Source organism: Lissotriton vulgaris, chromosome 1_1 (genome assembly GCF_964263255.1).
Source record: "Lissotriton vulgaris chromosome 1_1, aLisVul1.2, whole genome shotgun sequence".
Lineage (NCBI taxonomy): Eukaryota > Metazoa > Chordata > Amphibia > Caudata > Salamandridae > Lissotriton > Lissotriton vulgaris.
Window position 1 is genome coordinate 871381426 of NC_141685.1, and position 19562 is coordinate 871400987.

A 19562-nucleotide genomic window follows, 5' to 3' on the forward strand; every position below is an offset into this window, starting at 1 on the left:
TTAGGGGAGGTCCTTGGAACCTCAACAGAAGCACGGGCTGTCCGGGTAGGTGGCAGTACTGTGCTGTGAGAGCCAGTTCAGCAAGCTTAAGCTCATCTGGTGTAGATGTGAGCTCAGCAGGTGCCAGTGTTGTCTTACCTAGTGCATGTGTGGCAAAGAGGTTTGGGTTCCCCTGGTATAGGGGTCAGCACACTAAGCAAGGGCTCACCTGGTGAAATGGCCAACTCAGCTGGTGTTGGCATCGGCTCAATCGCTGTAGGAGAAGATGTGAGCACACCAAAGACTTGCATCTCACACACAGTCAGATACTCCTCGCGGCCTGTGATCAGGATGCTCACATACTGACCCTCCATGCCATTACAGTTGAAAGAAATTGTCTCCCCGTACCCCATCTTAAAGATGGTTCCGCACCTAGATGGAAAAAAGGTGTAGAGTTAAAAGTAGGTACTAATAGAGTGATGCCTCGCCATAGTCTATTGCAGATGGAACCACAGGGATGGTATTCAGCAGGAGGTAAGTGAACGTGTCAAGCATACATTATAGTGCAAGGTAATGAAAAAAAGTACTTGGAACCAAAATATTCACAAGCCTCAAAAATGGCCATAGGTCGTCAAACAATTGAGAAAGGAACCAGCACCCAATGCATAAAGAAGAATGCCTAAAGGTGAGCTGTGGAGCAGAGATCACAAGGCTACCCAGAGGCACTGGCTAAGTAACCTTACTCGCCACCTGTGTGCTTGGATTCTGCGCTACAATCTGAGTGCCTCTTCATCCCTAAAGTGGCCATTAGATTGCTACTCAATGCAGGCTAATCTTTGACCATTTGGAGCATAACCAATACCTCTGTTTTCATGGACTACCTTATCTGTATGATTTTCGTATCTTAGAGTTTGTCTATGACCTAGCGTATGAAGAAATAAAGGGACTGGCCTTCCTGACTAAAGATTGCTAGAGGGTGGACTCAGCTGGCTGGCCATAGACGACACTCCCTTGAGATGGCAGACATACCTGCAGGAATGAAGACACTTAGGATATAGCCACACACTTGAGACAGAGAATGTGCACAAGGGTTTATTCTTACTTAGTAGTACAGATGAACTACTTACCTCTGGCAGTACAAGCTCTGCATAACCACCTTTTCAGAATGTTCCAAGAGTGATAACCTCATAACAAATAACTATTCTGGGGACATGTATGACAAGGGTAAGATTCTACACTAATGCATTAGTCAACCCACAACACCACCCTCTCCCTGGAAGCACCCTGCCACTACACCTAACATGCCATCTCTTGAGGAGTGTAAGGACTATGTACAGAAGAGCAACTCCTGACTCAAAGCTTGCCAGAGAGTGGGCATAAGCTACAACGTGGGGAAGATAATAAGTTGAGATGAAGAAAGACCTACTGCAAAGGAACTGGCTCCCCAAGACTACACTCGGACACCTGGCCTCTTGAGGAGCATAAGCCTAGGCAGAGACTGGATATACCCTGCTGGCATGAGTAGACACAGCCTAGAGATGTTAGATATGCCTGTGTCTAAGTAGGCCTCCCACGCCTACCACCCCCTTCCCCCATATCCACTGCAGATCACTGTGCCACTACACCCATATTCCCACTCTGTGGTTGAGGGTGAGCCCAGGTGTGGACTCCAGGTTTTGCCTGCTGTCTTGCACCAGGGGTTTACATGAAGGTCGCTGTAATTATTGTGAGTGAGGTTAAATGGCTTTCTACTTGGGTGTGTGTCAGACTCTTCACATTGCAGTGTTTGTGGCTTTTCTGAATCTTGTCAGGGGTGTTAGTTCCTAAGCTTGATGCTAAAAATGCAGTGTCATCATAACTCGTGCCCTGTCGCCTTGTGTTTGGAAACGATCTATCCTCTTCTTTACTCACTTCTCTTGTTTTCTTGTCTTTTTAGGTTTTGCCTGCAAGTGCGCACGTAGTGCGAATGCGCAACAAAACCTTATTTTGCCTACGGAGTACAGTGCGACATTATGCAGAAGCAAGGACTCAGAGGCGGTGGCCGGCCCATAAACAAAATGTCTTGCCTCGCAACTAGTAAGTGTCACTTTGGGGACAATGTCAGCTGGTTATTATTAATCCTCTACAAATTTGCTTTTTAGCAGCAGCGCACTATCAGCTGCCTGCTGTGCTGGTCAGTTACTTCTGGCTGAAGTTCTGCCCTTGTTCGAGGCTGCAGCCTGCGGCCTGTGACCTTATATGTGCACCTCAGCCTGATGCTACCTTGCCCAAATGAAATGCCCAGCGGGTGCGTGCTAGTGTCTGCTGTGGCGACGACTTGTGAAAGTGCTGGCTGACATTTAGAGATAATCCTGTGTATGCATTATGGTACACATTTTGCCAGATGTGTGGGTGCACATTCACAAGCTACAGAGTGGGTTCACTGCAGGTTTCTTTGTAATCTCACATGTGCGGCGATGGCAAGAGGGTGAGAGCACGTTTGCCTTATAATCTCAGGTGTAAAGAGGTCGATGCACAGATTATCTGTGTGTGCATATACATTTGAGAATGTAAAGTCAGTGCGTTTCAGGTGTATGAGTGCAGATTGTAAGTACAGACAGTGAACCCGCCTCCCCGAGTACTGTGCACGTAGTGTTGACTGGCAGTGACTCCTCAGTGAGTACACCTTAGTTTTCACCATAGTACTTCTTCACCCCCTCGGCCCGACAGCAGTGAAATGCTGCTTCCCGTAGTGTGTGGGCAGTTTTCTGCCTGTCCTCATGGCGACCATTGGGAGAGCAGACCAGCTCTTACAGTCATCTCTGCTGAGGCTGGATCTCAAAAGATCTGACTGCCTCTAGTGCTGTGCTGAAAGAAGATACCACTTGTTAGACGTTCGGGTCTGATAATTTATGACTTCGGACATGATGTTAATTTACAACGTTAACAGTAATAGGTACAAATGGATGATACCACCTAATGCTGAACGGCGTTAGTGATTGAGAGGGTCTTTGAAAGGCTAACCCTCTGATAACAGTTGCAGAGGAAATAAAAGCAAGCTTTAGCAACTGAAGTATTTTTAAATCTCTAAATCCAGCTCTGATCATACAAAAAACACATACTCTTAGCAGTGCAATTCAAATAAATTGCTCAGCCTATATTAAACATTAATAAGATACCTAATTTTCAGTGTTTTTAAATAATCCCACATGAATTCTAAAGGAGGGGGAGGGGTTGGATTTCTGCTATTTATGTCTCCCTCATCCTCATTGCTTGATTTTGCTCGCTAGAAAGTGTCACTCATAGTCGTTGAAATGTCACTCATTATTACACTGAAATTATGAAGATGTCACACATGGCAATCTGAAACCTTGGCAGCTATGATGTTCAATTGATGATACTTACATAATCTGTCTGGGTGTTCTTTAGCAGTACTTCTGTATGATGACACAAGTGGAATAGCCATTGGATTCAATGTTCTTTTTCCTTAGGCCTTGCCAAAATTTTGCGTTTTATTAACTTTTTGAACAGTTTATGTTGCATGTACATACTGCTGGTTGTATGCTTGTACATAGCTGGAACGGGAATTTTCCCACTTATCAATAGCCGCAATTCCGTTTTAACGAATTTCCTCTAGCTCCCTCTCTCTGTCTTTCTCACTCTAGCTCTCTCTCTCTCTCGGTCTTACTCCCTCTAGCTTCCTCTCTCTTTGTTACTCCCTCTTGCTCCCTCTCTCTCTGTCTTGCTTTCTCTAGCTCCCTTTCTCTGTCTTACTCTCTATAGCTCCCTCTCTATATGTCTTACTCCCTCTAGCTCCCTCTCTCTTACTCCCTCTTGCTCCCTCTCTGTCTTGCTCTTTCTAACTCCCTCTCTCTGTGTCTTGCTCCCTCTCTCTGTGTCTTGCTCCGTCTAGCTCCCTCTTTCTGTGTCTTACTCTCTCTAGCTCCTTCTCTCTCCGTCTTAATCCCTCTAGCTCCCTCTCTCTGTCTTGCTCCCTCTAGCTCCCTCTCTCTCCCTTGCTCCCTCTAGCTCCCTCTCTCTCTGTCTTACTCGCTCTAGCTCCCTCTAGCTCCTTCTCTCTCTATCTTACTCCCTCTAGCTCCCTCTCTCTGTCTAGCTCCCTCTCTCTCTGTTTTACTCCCTCTAGCTCCCTCTGTCTCCTTCTCTCTCTGTCTTACTCTCTCTAGCTCATTCTTTCTCTGTCTTACTCCCTCTAGCTCCCTCTCTCTCTGTCTTTCTCACTCTAGCTCTCTCTCTCTTGTGCATGTATAGCTCTGTGTACATATACCTGTGTGTGTGTATAAGTGCAAATGCAATAAGTCTCACATTTGCGAAAAATAAAGCTATTTACTACTAAACAACACCACTTATTTATCTGTTTACTCAAAAAAACATAGATGAAAATTTTAACATTTACAATGCCAATAGCTCTAACATTGTCAAAGGCAAAACCATTGCATTGTAAATGCTTGTTTAGTAGTGTTTGCCACTTTGATGTTAAATTATACCAGTGTTCCCTTTAGCGTATGTGGTCTGGCTCCATGTCTCCTTTTCTGATGGATTCTGATGAATACTTCTAACTACAGATTCCTCGCCTTTAGATAGCTACCTATTGTCGTTTTCCTAACCTATTAGTGTGCCACGAAAACAAAGACCCCCCTTAAAAAACGATTCAAGCCTCGCTGAGGCTGCAGAAAGCCAATGTTGGTCATGGCCACCCACAAGGTATGCCTTTGGTGCCTGAGCTCATGCAATGGCACAAAGTGACGCAACAAGTGTGCTCTCATACACATGAATGTGATCTGGGACCAGCAGGCTGAGCCCTGCATCTTTGAACACAAGATCATGGTTGAAGTGCAGGTCTTGCTGGCTCCAAGTCACAAGCATAGTCTTAATCACAAGGCCACGCCTACAAATTATCCTCTTACCATTGGAAGTCTTTGGGTAAGTTGAAGTTCAAGTACAAACACAAAAAGAGGAAGCGTGACTTTGTGCCCTTCGACCACTCTAGTGCTTCAAGATGCACATCACACCCCTTTGAAGTCCCCGGTTCCCGAACCAATTTCTCAGTCTCATTGTGCCAGGAGTTTTTTCGGGCCATCCTCAACCAAGCAGCAGATCGCAGTCTTCAAGGAGGCCATGTAGCACATTTTTGGTGGGTTTCATGCTCCCACTGGAGTGCCTTCAGGCCCCATGGAGATTGCTATCAACAGGTCCTTCCCCAACACCATCTGTCCTTGTCGGACCTGTTGCTGGGCACGTACGACTTTGCTACAATCGTCCACACCAACTCCAAGATCCACAACGGTTCCCTTTGCACCCCCCCCCAATACCGACTCCACTGGCACCAAAGGAATTTCGTGTGAGGCCCATGTCGCACCCTGAACTGATGTCGGCCCAAGCTCAACCTTTGTCAGTACGAGATTACACTAGTGCAGCCAGTTCTAACAACACCTGATTCTAATCTAATGAACCTACCAAGACACAAATGTCAACAGAGGTTCAATGCTCAATTGCTTTGATTCTGACTTAGTTCAGGAAACCATAAAACCCCTGAGGACACTGATGATGATGAGGAGTAAGGGGATGGGTCCAAGTAGAGTGCAACATCACCATAATGATGATGCCCTTTACTTGGACTTAACAAATGTCAGCGGACTAGACAACTCCCCTGAGACAGAACTTGACTTGCAACATGGGCTCACCATCCAGAAAAATGAATTTTCTGCAGTGGCGGTCCAGGTCACCTGAGGTCCTAGATCTGCAGTTGACCTCCATTAAGATAAAAAACAGTGTTCTGATAGAAATTCTCCAACCAGCTAAACACAGACAACGTCTTCTGACCCCTCCCAACCATTTGATGATGCCCTCAATTAATGCTTTGATGGCTATAAGGTTCTAGTCTTGTTCTCTCTTGCCAATCAACCAGCCAGTATCCCAACAACATAGATCTTCTCCCGGTGATCCAGACTTCTTAACCGGGAAGGCAAAGTCGTATTGTGCATGACTCCCCTAGCAGTATCAATCCTAATTCCTTCCTCACCAATCCTCCAGATAGGGAATTCAAATGGATTGATGCGTTTGGTTAAAGAAAGTTTTCATTGGTACGCTTGGCCCTTAGGTCCATAAATGCAGTTTATTTATTGGGCAGGTACAAGGCTGCTTGGTGGAACATGGTTAGTGAGACCTTGCTTATCGTCCCAGAGAACCTCAGAGCTTCTCTGCCTCTGACGTTACATGATGAGCAGGATGTAGCGAAGTATGTAATTTGTGCAAGTCTGGATACTATCAATAGTAGTTACAGAGTTATTGACACCAGTATCATGCTTTAAAAGCATGCATGAATGAGGTCGACTGGATTATTTTGCGATGTGCTGGCATACCTAATGGATATGCCTTATATGAGTCCAGACTGTTCACAGATAAATGAAGACAGTTGAGCCACAACACAATATATGGGATTATTGATACCAGTGATTCAATTTCACCATCAGTCCAGGGGCTGTTCTAGTGGCTGGCCCAAAGGCAAAATCAGCCTTCTCAACCAGTGGTACACTACAGTCCTTTTGGGGCTACAAATGTGGCACCAACAGACACTGCACAGGGAAGCAACGTAATCCAATTTATCCTACCTCTTGTATCGACTCTCAAGTCACTTTAGTTTGTCGTTACCAGCTCATTCCAGGCCAGTGGGAGGCAGGATTCAACACTTCCTCTCCAGGTAGTGATCCATTTTTTTTTTCCAAACAATTTTTATTGATATGAAAGCACAATAACATAGCACTTCAGCAAGTGAATAGTAACCATATTCATTGGCATTCCACAAAACAGTAATTTTGACAATCTTAACGGACATATTCAGAATAGTCCCTTTTTGGATTACAGTTTCCGGCATCAGTGACAGTGGAAGCCGAGTGTGGATACAGGATCAAATCCCCCGCTCACTCACCTCACCCCCCCCCACCCAACCGTAACCTTCCCCAACGGTTCCTCCCTATCTCCTCCCTCAATACATCCCCCCCCCCCCCCGGGCATGTCGTAGAGTGTCTCCATCAGGGTGTGAAGAAGCCTAAAGCTGTGATCATTTCCAGCAACTGGACCAATGCATATCATGTGGTGTAAACGTCTCACTGTACAGAAAGGGGCAGCAGTTTAACACTCGAGCAAAATTAGGCGCCTGCGACCACTTTGACACAATATAGTGGGTATGACCCAGGGTAAACCAGGCAGGACATACTTCAATTCAACATGTTAGGACATGTCTATCAGAAACCAACAGCAACTCTGCACAATACAGACCTTCGAGTAGGCAAAGTGCTCGGCCAAAAAGTAGGATCTGAGTTTGGACATAAGGTGTATAGGCAATGTCAGTGCAATTGGAGCGTGGATGTTGGGACAGGCCCCTAAACAAGCAGCCTCCCGCCACTGGCTAAATACTTCCCCAGCTACCCTCTCACCTTAGTGTGGACATGCCCCAAGACCATCAGCTGGGCCCACCCCCTCTTCATCCACCGGGAGTGTGAGTTCCGTGACCAGTCTTTCCCAGGCTCTCGCCCTCTCTAGTGCCTGTTCGGTACCCGTTCTGTGTGCAATTTGGAGCCGGACCTCTCCCTCACACCCAGCCTATTTACTAAATTCAGCTTTCCATTTATCTAGGCTGGGGCCTTTACTCGCCTTCCATTGGGAGGTTATGGATCTCTTAGCTGGAAGGAAACCCAGGTCTATAAATTTACTAGTGATTTTGTTATTTGAGGTGTGAGGAAACCAATGGAGAATGCAATGTGCATTGGAGGGTTGTAGGTCTCTTTCAGTGATTTCCCTAAGCAAAGCCGTCACTCCCTGCCAAAAGGGTATGAGCAACGGGCAAGCCCACAACATATGCCTGAAATCAGCATCATCCATTGTACATCTAGGGCAGGACGCCGACTGGGTTGGGAAATATTTCTGTAGGCGGTCAGGTGTGAGGTGTGCCCTATGCAGGATGTAAAAATTCACCAATTGGAACCGCACATTGCTTGTACTTTTCCAAGCTCTCTTCACTATTCCACACCATGCCTCATCTGGTATGTCACACCCTTTATCTGTTTCCCATTTCGTTTTTAAAGTCGTCAAGGGGACCAGGGCTTCTAGGGTCATACGCCTGTATAAGCATGTAACTGCCTTGATTGTGCCCGCCACAACTACGACATATTGACACCCCATAGACGTAGGTGGCTCTGCCATACCCGACTTCCAGTGTTTCCGTACTTCTGTCGTGAGCACCGCATGCAACAAAAAGTCACCCCAGACAACTCAAAGCGGTCTCTAAAAACATCAAACGGCATGAGGGTGCCTTCCTCATATAGGTCACCCATTGTCGACAAGCCCTGCTATTCCCAGAACTCTAGCCTCTGCCAGGTTCCTCCGTGCTGTAGCTTCCTGCACATCTTTAGTGGGGTATCTGGCGCATAAGGGGTCGATATATTCCCTTGTCGCAGGTACCTGTTCCAGCACTTTTGGGCTGTGTCAAACTCCTGAGTAAGGTGCATATCCCCAATTGGAAGACGCAAGACAATGTTTAACAACACCAGCAGGGGACCCGTTAGCTCTCCCGACTCCTCTTCCCCCTAGTAGCCCTCGCTACCCACTGCGTGAGCCACTGAAGTTGAGCTGCTAAGTAGTACTTCTCATACCCTGGGAACGCCAGCCCTCCTTCCGCCCGGGGCCTCATGAGTGTATTGAGCGCTACCCTACGCCTGCCTGTGCCCCACAGTAACGAGGTGATCATCGACTTATGCCTCTGAAAATAACCAGCCAGTATCCATATCGGGAGGGTCCTAATGAAGTATAACAACCGCGGAAGGGTCACCATTTTGAGTAGAGCCACTCGCCCCGCTTCTGATAATGCTAGGGTGCTCCAGAACTCAAAGTTTGCTTTGGTTCCCCTGATCACCTTCCCCACGTTCCCCTCCAGAATGTCTGCCTGCTCATGGTAAATCACCGTGCCCAAATAGGGAAGCCGCCCCTCCTCCCAGTTCACCCCGTCAACGGACCGAAGGCAAGCTCTGCCTCCCCGCACCAGGAATAGACACGACTTCGCCCAGTTGGCTTTCAGCCCCGCCGCCACACTAAGGGCTCGCAGCAACGACTTTGCTCCCTTTTGATCCACAGCCGTATCTGCCAGAAACATTAAGGGGTCATCAGCATAAAGTGCTATATGATGGACCTGACCATATACGTCTAAGCTGACAGCAACCTCCCCCAAGCTCTGGTCCTCCTCGATTTGTCCGCTGCATTTGACACGGTCAATCATGCCATCCTTCTCGATCGTGTCAGCGCAGCGGGCATCCAGGGCGCTGCCTTTTCTTGGATCGCGTCCTTCCTTCAAGGCAGGTCGCAAGCGGTTCACCTCTCCAGTTACCTGTGGGGTCCCTCAAGGTTCCTCCCTCTCCCCACTTCTCTTTAATCTTTACATCCGCCCACTTATCTCTTCTCTTCTCGAGCTGGGGGTCTCTGTGTATAATTACGCAGATGACCTCCAGCTCGTCTTTGATCTTTCGTCCCCTTCTGACTCCCTTCCCAAGTTCTGTTCCACTTTAGTCTTTATTTCTCAGTGGATGAGCTTCAATCACTTGAAGCTCAATCCGGACAAGACAGAGCTTGTCCTCACGGGTGGTCCTTCTAATCCCTGGTCCCCGGCACACTGGCCCCTTTCCTTTGGTCCCCTCCCTCACCGGTTTCTTCTGTTCGTACCCTGGGCATCAAGGTCAGCCACGACCTGTCCATGCATGCCCAAATCAGTTCCGTTGTGTCCTCCTGTTTCTTGTCTCTTCGTTTAATTCGCAAGATTTCCCGTTTTTTTTCTGTAGATGCCCTCAAAACCATCGTCATGGCTCTTATCATCTCTCGCCTGGACTACGGGAATGGCCTGTACGTAGGCATTCCCGCCTATGAAACCCGCCGCCTCCAGGCCATTCAAAACCAAGCGGCCCGCCTTATTCTCCGCCTACCCAAATCTTCTCACATCACCCCTGCACTCAAGTCCCTACACTGGCTGCCTGTTCATCTCAGATCCTACTTCAAACTAGCCTGCCTGGCCTTTCGGGCGCACGCTTGCTCCGCCCCTCTCTTCATCAATTCTCTCATCACCTTCCACGCCCCTAGCCGCACTCTCCGCTCCTCATCACTTTCTCTTCTTCACGTCCCCCGTTTCCGTAAATCACGCACAGGGGGCACCCGATTCTGGGTTCTGGCCCCCCGGTTCTGGAACAGTCTCACTCTTTCCATACGCTCCACCCCTATCTACACCCACTTTCGCAAGGCCCTCAAAACTTTTCTGTTCTCTCAGGCATTCCCCAGCTAGTCCCCTTGGGTTCCCTCTGTGAGCCTGGATGAGTCTTCAGCGCCAGGAAGCCGCTTGGCAGCAGTGCGCTTAATCAAGTTTCTTTTTCATTTCATTTCATTTCATAAGCCCTGGTATGCCTGTCCCAATCAAGCATGGGCCGCGAGGGGCTCGATCGCCAAGGAGAACAATAATGGGGAGAGAGGATACCCCTGACGCATGCCTTGACCTACCTTACATGCCTCTGATATCACTCTCCCTGTTCGAACTCTGGCTGTGGAATCCGCGTATAGCAAAGCCGTCCAACTCACAAAGTCAGGACCTAGGCCCATCTGCTGCATTACATGAAACAAGTATTCCCGTTCTAAACTATCGAAAGCTTTTTCGATGTCTACTGCAAAGATCGCAGCAGTATCCGCCTCGTAGGAATCCGCCTCCAAAATATGCAGAAGCCGTCGTATATTAAGTGCTGTGTTGCGGGCAGGTATAAACCCAGACTGATCGGCGTGTATCAACTTGGTCAAGTGGGGTAGCAGACGAGTCGCTAAAATTTCGCTCAGGATTTTATGATCCAAGTTGAGCATAGATAACGGATGGTAGGCCGTTCTATCCCACGTTTGTTTGCCTGGTTTCAATAAAGGAATAATGATCGCCTCTCTGGTGGATTCCGGCAACCTACCCAACTTCTTGGCTGCATTATATAACCCCGCAAGGCGAGGGGCAAGGAGATCAATATTAGTAAGGTAAAATTCTACTGGGAAGCCATCGGAACCTGGCGTTTTATTACGGGCCATACTTTTGATGGCTATCCTCACCTCTCGCACCTCAATGGCTCGACCCAGCAACTTCGCTTCGTCGTCCCCCATTTCCAGCAAGTTCAGACACCCCATGAACTTCTGCAAATCTTCGGCAGATGGAAGCACTCGACTACGGTATAACTCCGTGTAGTAGTCCTAAAACAATTCGTTAATCCCTTGTTGGTCATATCGGCCCCTCCCCTCTGGTCTCTCAGCTCCAGGATGACCTAACCGCGACGAGCTGGATTAGCCAGCCAGGCCAAAAGTGCCCCAGATTTATCCCTCTCTGAATGCGCCCGTGTGTTATAATTTTTATAATCGGACCACTGTAAACGTTCTACAATCGTTGCAACTGCCTCCTTTACCTCTCATAATTCATCCTGCATATCCGGATGCTCAGGGCGTCCCTCTCCAAAACCCGCAAGCGTTCATCATCTCTTTGTATGTCCTGCAGTAGGGCTTTCCGGGTTACAGCCACTGCCGAAATACACCTGCCTCGCACAACCGTTTTACAGGCATCTCATTCAACAGTCACCGATCCCGCAAACCCCTCGTTGATTTGAAAATAATCCTCAATGGCCGACGCTATAATAGTGCGGAATACCTGATCCTCAAGCGCCTCCGGGCGCAATCGCCATATGGGGATTCTGGGGTGCAGCCGCGACCATCCCAGTTGGTCCAACAATGGGTTATGGCTGAAATAGTTCGAGTGAGATACTCGCTCCGGGAAATCTCTCCGTGCACATCTGGGGAACAGAGAAAAGCGTCAAGTCGGATATGTAATTTGTGGAGAGCAGAAAAAAAGGAGTAATCCTTGACCAAGGGATGTTGAACCCTCCAGGTGTCTAGCAACCCCCAAGTCTGCTGCCAGGTAGATCTCGCCACCTCCAGCTTGCTCGCTGGTGCATTCGGAAGGGGGGGTGAGATCGATCTAGGTGAATATCCGTTATGCAATTAAAATCTCCCCCAAGAAGTAGTGGCCCTACCAGTACTGACGCCAGTTTGTGGGATAGGAGAGAGAAAATACAGACGTCCCAGCGTTAAGTCTCTACCGTCTAATTTCCCCTGAACCACCACATATCTGCCCTCAGGGTCTATCACCTGTAAGGTGCACTGGAAGGGAACCCCTGCTCTCACCCAGATTAAGACCCCCCTCGCATATGCGGAGAATGTAGTGTAAAAGACTTGACCTCTCTAGCGGCGCTGAAGAGCTTTCCCTTCTTGTGCAATTAGGTGGGTTTCCTGAAGGAAGGCGATATGTATACCCCTACATATTAAAAAAGAGTGTATCTTATGGCACCTATTCATAGTATGCATACCCCGTACATTCCAAGTGAGACAAGTGTATCCTAATGCGGGTCCCATTGCTTTGTGTGATGCAGGTAATGGTGAGGCGAGGACAACGGATAGCGATTGCTCAGCAGATTCCCCTCGAGTTTTTAACCAGTCCCAGGCGGCTTGCGGCGTGGTGAAAAAGTGCGTACCTCCATCAGCAGTTACTCGGAGCCGGGCCATGAACAACATGGCGTAAGGAATGTGTAGCTGCCTTAGTTTCCGTTTCACCGTTCTTCTCTCCCCCTTATCCCTCGAAAGAGGATGAGGCACTCCATTACCTTGACTCAAAGTGGGCATTGTGCTTTTACATCAACTAAATGAAGACAATCAGCTCTTCATTGTCTTCTTGGGTGTAAAGACTGACAGGGTGATGCATAGGAGGACCCTGCCAAGGTGGATAGTTCTCTATATTAAGATCTGCTACACACTGAAAAAAAGCAGCCCTGGGTCAAGGCTGCAACAACAGCATTGTCATGAGGGGCGCATGTTCTTGATATCTGCCATACTGCAATTTGAGCACTGGTACTTATATTCATGGAGCACTAGTGTTGTGACAACCAGGTCCAATGAGAAGGTCACTTCACTAGCTTGGTCCTGCAGGTCTTTGTGTTTTGAATCCACTCCCTGCGCCACCTTAGGAGGTACTGCTTTGGTATCTATTGTAAAATTGAGGAGTCAGTTGTTTAAAGGACCCATCAGAACAAGAAATTACTTAACTTGGAAAATGCTCTTACTTGTGGATACTCTGCCTAATCACTGATTTGTTACTGCCACCGCACCTCTCCATTCTGTGGAGTGATTTCTTTCACCTCTGGAAAGGCCCTAAGTTGGAGATCATCACACTGCCACCAACAATTGGTCTGCCCTCTAGTTCTGAGGCCACACAAAATAAAATAGAAAAGAAGCTGATGTCAGCGCGCAGGGACGGCATTTATATTGTGCTCTCCTCTGTCTCGTCCGGGCCAGTACAGAGTCAATAGGGAGCAGCATAGCACCACCTGTCAGTGCAAGGAGCACTGCTCTTGAAGTACTCTTGATCCAGACTGGCGCCTGGAGATAGGGTAAAGGTGAAAAATCTGTGATTAGATAGGGTAGCCACCGGAAAAAGTGTTATCGAAGATGAGTAACTTGTTTTTCACTGTCACCAGGTGTTTTCCCAGGAGCAATAAAGTCACAAGTTGGATGACAGGTCCCCTCTTCTGTAAAGATTTTCTCGGTGTTAATATTGAGGCTCATTACCCAGTCAGTACCAGTGGTTGGACCTCAGGCTTTGAAGCATGGGGGTCCAGCTAAGGAAGAGGCCAGAGATGGGGCAACATATCAAAGACTCCAAGGCAGATGATGATACAGCATGGCCCCTTTTCAGCTATCTGCCCATCCTTTGACGAAGGGTGCCACTGGAGGTAAGGGGCCCCAAAACAGGGCAGGAACTGTGCCTGAATGAAAAACCTGGGGAGGTGCCGGGTGTTGAAACTCAAATTGCTGGAACTGAATTAGATGGCAAGACATCAGGTTCATCTACAATAGATTCTAAGCCCAAATGCAACCTTCCTCTCCCCAAGACTACTATCAAGACAGGGAAAGGAAACAAGGGAACCCTATTCACTTGGAGCCTGGGTGCAGTTTATTAAAGGAAACAGTGGCTCCTGTGGGTAGATATTAACTTTTTATAATATATATCCTGCACAATGGCATTGTGGGTGATTTACAAGGGTTGTCAAACTGGGTCATTTCTTACGAAAAAGAATAAAACCTGAAACCTTGTTCTCCACACAATATTATGTGACATTGTAGTAGTTTAGGTTCTCCTTTTTTGATAACATTCACTTGGGACACACTATCACCTTTGAGATTATATGTTTGTATATAATATTATTGATTATTCATGTAAATTGTGGATACATACTTCTATAAACTTTGTGAATTCTAACTGTATATGCGTAGGCTCTTTGTTTGACATTCCTTGTAAATCACCCACATTGCCATTGTGCAGGATATATATTATAAAAAGTTAATATCTACCCTGAGGAGCCACTGTTTCCTTTAATATACTATCAAGACAGGGCAGCAGCGGCTTCCAGCCCCAAGAGTAGTGGTAATGAGAGGCAGAGCCATCCCTGAGTTCTGGAATTCCAAGCCATGTAAGGGAGTGCACCTGCCAAGCCAGCTGAGGGCCATTAGGCAGAAGACCCACTGTAGACCCAAGTGAGTACCAGCAGAGCCGTGCAGAAGTGGGAACGTGGACATAATGTGGGCAAGAAATTATTTTAAGAAGTAGCTTGCCCGTATGTAGAGAAGCAAGTTTGGGAGCACCAGAAAAGGTGATAGGTAGGTCTCATATCCTCATACCATGGCTGCTCATTGGAAATCTGCAAGCTGTTTGGGATTCCCCACAGGTTGGTTGAGGAAGGGAAGTCTGGAACTTTAATGGAGTACAACGGAAGAGCGGGAACTGCAAAGAGGATCCAGAGATGTGATACAGTAGGGGATATAAAGATATTAATAAACAAGAGGTTGGAGCTCCTATTCCATACCTGGGATTGTCTCGGCCGCCATCCTTCCCAGAGTTCCCGATGTGGATCTGAGCACCGTTGATCCTCTCGCGGCAGCAGTCCGCCCGGTTGGTGATGGCAACAGATTGGACTTTAGCCGGCGCCTGCAGCTTTACCATTAGCCAGGGCTCGGATTCCAGGGTGGTATGGGAGCAGAACCCACCCGAGTAGTGGCTGTACAGTGACCCGTCAATAGCCTTATATGACTCATCGTAGTATCTGTAGTTGCTTGACTGGGAGGCTTTGCCCCTTAGAGCCAGGTTTGAAGCTATGAGAGAAACAGAAAATAAAGAAATGTTGCCAAAGGGTATTCGAAGGCGAGGGTATTATACAGTGAATGGGCCTATCTATCAATATTGGAAGGAGGCATGGCTATTGTACATTTTCAGATTGGGCACAGCTGACTTCCCGTGTACAACCCAATCAAAATAAACCCCACTGAAATGATGCTTAGGTTAATAAAATGTGAGGAAATACCACACATCATGGCACTTACCAGACTTCAGATGTTTCACATTTGAATTTACCCAAAATGAGGTGCCGCTGCTGTGACTGGAGCATAACAAAGAGAAGCTGTACGAAGAAGTGTCCCTGGCATGTTTTCCCTTAACAAAGATGGAAGCCAAGCGATAATGGCAAGGATGCACCTCCTTCTGCTTGAATGGAAAGAGACTACACACTGGCCGGGGAACGTAGAACACCTCTCACAAGTGCATCAGCCACAGATCAATCATTTTCAACAATCAAGAGGTCGCCAAAAATGATCTCTGAAAGAGGTATTTTTAATTAAAAAAAACAAGGTGTAATGAGGATGATGAGTGCTGTATGAATCCACCATTCTCTCCTCTCTAAACTATGCTTTTAAGGTGATTATTTTCAAAGTGCCTCAACAATGACATAATTGGTCAGAGGCTGGATGACAGGCCTTCTATGATAGCCTCGATTTGGATTCCTTTTTTTAGATGCATAAGTGATCGATATGAGGCCACCAGTGTTGAGAGTGGTAGAAGTGATGGAGCCAAAGCTGGTGCGTGCTGTGTCGGGTTTGAGTACAGCCATTGTAAGAACGCAGGGCAGTCTCAATGAAAATTGACCTAGTAGACTGAGGGCTCCCTGAACGGTTTCTAGAAAGCGTAATGGAGGAAAGTAATCCAGGGTATTCCAATTAAGATGGAGGCCTAGCTGAAGATTCCTGGCCCCATTCCTGCAGAACTAGATTGTGAACGAAAAGTTATTTGCCCAGACTCCCCTCACTTGGGAGACTGTAAATGTATAGGCATTTATATAGCGCACTACTTACCCGTAGGGTTCCAAGGCTCTTCGACCGCTGCGAAACCCTTCCTGGCTTCCCTGAGAGATGGTCCCTTAATGGGTATCTCCAGGGTGAGACCAGGCATCCCCGGCGGTCTGGTGGGGCCGTTAGTGAAGATGAGGCAAGCTAATGCCCAGAGTTGCCGAGTGTGATCGCTGATCAGAGTGGGCACCGAGGCGAGAGAATTATCGAGTCCGCTGACCCTGGTCCGGAAACCTGCCGCGCCGGGAATCGAACCCTGGTCCCGGGCCGTCCTCTGCTCTCAGGTCTGCCGCCTCTAACCAGTGAGCCACACTACTTCACTGATCTCTGCCAGCAATGAGTTTCAGCAAACCACCTTTAAAAGTTACTTTCTGGTCTACATTTTACGTTTATGCGTGTTCTCGATAATGCTATAATTCTGCCTTTATTTAAGTTAGCGTGGTTTACAGTATCTGTATTATAAGCATCTCATGGCTCTCTGCTAATGGAAATCTTTTGCTGGAGGAATAAGTAATGTAACTTTGTGTTAAGAACTGTCGGTTGGTGTGCACAGCTTGGTCACTTTTCAGTGGCTTGAAGACCAGGGTCTCCAGGGAGCTCAGTGGGGTTGGTCGACTCGCGAGACGACATATCACAAGCCAGATTTGTCACTGGTAGACAACCATGAGCTCCATGTTATACCAGGAGAGTCACTGATGCAGAAAGACGGGCTGTGTTCAGCTTTCCAGAATGTTGTACTGCCTTTGCATCAAGAATGTTGGCTTGGCTCTTTGATCTCGTGCACAAACCCAGCAAGTAAAACTTTGGGCTTGTAAATCATACCATAGCAAGCATATATAAAACATAATCAAGTCCAGCGGTGGCCTGTGCAGGTAGGAGTGGTGAGGCCTTGTTGGGGGGATTTCGACAGATGACGTCGAGGGAAAATTAATTAATTTTCCCTTGTGCTCATCTGTTCAATCCCCCGCCAACCCTGCCCCACCGCTCTTACCTGCACAGGCCGCGGCTGATAAAGTCTCCTCAAAATTAAAAAAAATGCATTACTATAAAATACAGAGGTTTTCACCTTAGTACATCTGGTTGCATCTCTGCATTGAGAGGCATTTATTGAATAATTATTTTTAAACATTAATTTCGAAACATTCTTGCCCCCTGTACCACAAAAATTCCATTAGTGAATTAAGAAGCAAGTCATTTGTCAAAGGCACCAAAATTAAAGCTTAGAGTCCTTTTATAAATGCAGCAATGTTATAGTCTATTAAATCAACCACAAAAGATGTTTTTATACGACATACTTCCTGAGTGCAAATTTAACGAAGAAAAAGAAGGCGCAGTGTAGTAAAGTAGGATCTGCTTCTTATGGTTACCCCCACTTTATGCTTTTTGCACCCACTGTTTTGACTAGTCTGGCTGGGATCCTGCTATTCACGACCCCAGCCTATCTGCTTTCTCCCTTAAATAGATATATATGTACTTTTGTACTACTCCAGATTGGATACTGGGTACCCTTATCAGTCCCTAGTGTATGGTACACATGTACCCAAGGCAAAGGTACCCCAGAGGCCTCCCATGGGCTGAAGCATGTATTATGCCACCCATGAGAAGCCATGCAAAATGGAACCTCAAGTCTGCTACTGCATCCTGTGTAATCTGGTGCTTGCGCCACTTACGAGAGATATAGGTTCACTATATCTATATATATCACTACACTTAAAACTTTATAAGTCCCTGCTATAGCAGGCCTTAACAATCCTGAAGGCAGGGTGCTGGGTTTTACGTGAGAGGGTGCTCCTGCATGAGCAGGGCCCCTCTGCAGTCTTCGGAGACCATTCTCCCGGGCTGTACGTGATACTGCCAGACATATAGGTAGAGGTGTATTATAACCTCGCGGTAAATGCTATATCGAAACGACTGCAACGAAGTATGTTGTGTTTGGTGTCAAACACCTTGGAATTATACCTCCACACCAGTAACTGGTTTTGGATGTATGATTCCTCCCCTCAGAACCGAGGTTCTGGGGGTATCTAAGTATACCGGTACCATCTTTCTCAAGCCTTACAGTATAAAATGGATACTGCCAGCCACAGACACGAGTCTGCCCTCCTGCTGCTGAGCCATGCTCACGCAGAGGAAGGTCGGACAATATGTATCCTGTCACAGAGAGGTGCGACCACCTCCCAGACAGGATTCGATGTATTGGGGCTGGGTGGGTGCACGGTCTCCATGCCAGAAAGTCTACGCGAGGGGCACATTAGGTGTCCCTGTGCATTGTCCAGCTCAAACCAGTTCTGGGAGCCATTTGCTCCTGCTCTGGTGCGAAACTGAACAAAGGACATGAGTGTAGCCACCCTCTGTCCTGTCCCTCCCCTAGGATGGTCCCTAGAGTCTGTCCAGCCCTTTCCTGTGAGTATAAAATGAGTTACCTGGCTACAGGATTTTATATTTTATGTGGACAAGATTCTGCAATAAAATAGCCCTACACTTCGACCGTCTGGACACGCTGGACTTCGCTGGACCTCCCTTGGCGTGGACCTCGTCTTCCCTTGTCGTCCCCAGTCTCGTCTCTGTCTGTCGTCCGTATAGGCTCTGTGCTGGACCCTGTGGACCTCCAAGGCAACAGAAGAATCTCCCTTGGGGTGAAGGAGTCACTCCCCTGCAAACGCAGGCACCGTAACACATCTGACTGGTTTGCTGATCCTGAGCTCCTTCGGACTTCGAAGGCTCCAGCAACAGAGTTTGAGGCAGATATCCCTCGTGGGGACCATATACCCGTACTCCTGTGCACCGCGTTTATTTGCAATTGCACATGCTTGTTGTCGTGCAACAAATCCTTGCATTGAGCCATCTCTAGACCTTACCCCAGCGCATCTTTTCTGAGACGGACTCCGGCATCCTCACACTCTGTGCCCTGATAGATAATATCCTGTGAAACCGCCTGAGATCTCCTCGTGACTCCTGTACCTTTGACCTGTGGGTCAACTTTGCTTTTTTTGGGATCCTCTGGGTGCTCCAGGCCTGCCCTGACTCCCCTTGCTGTTGTGAATCTCCTGGTCCTTGCTGGGCCAGATCGACACCGAATTTGACCATCTCTGGCTCTTTGACAGACCCCCTCAATGATGGATTGGAACCTGCGAACCCCGCCCCAAGCATCTTGAGACCCTTACTGGTGAGTAGTCATGCTTAACAAACACCTGATTGAGTGATTCTATGTTGTTTGCCACTGCCAAGGCTTGTTGGTGCTCCCTCAGGACACCGACCCCTCAGCACTCGACATCCATCGTGGGACAGCTCGCCTCCAGCTCATG

The 19562-nt window shown here is 47.6% G+C and overlaps 1 protein-coding gene across 1 annotated transcript in view; it reads right to left on the reverse strand.

Moving 5' to 3' along the window:
- LOC147748045 (uncharacterized) overlaps window positions 1–19562 on the reverse strand; it is a 381293-nt gene that overhangs the window by 67402 nt on the left and 294329 nt on the right. Inside the window, exons 22-23 of the mRNA XM_086926975.1 lie at window positions 14946–15231; window positions 209–411 (exon numbers count right to left, since the gene is read on the reverse strand). Of these exons, the coding sequence (XP_086783101.1) occupies window positions 209–411; window positions 14946–15231 (489 nt within the window). The remainder of the gene's footprint in view (window positions 1–208; window positions 412–14945; window positions 15232–19562) is intronic.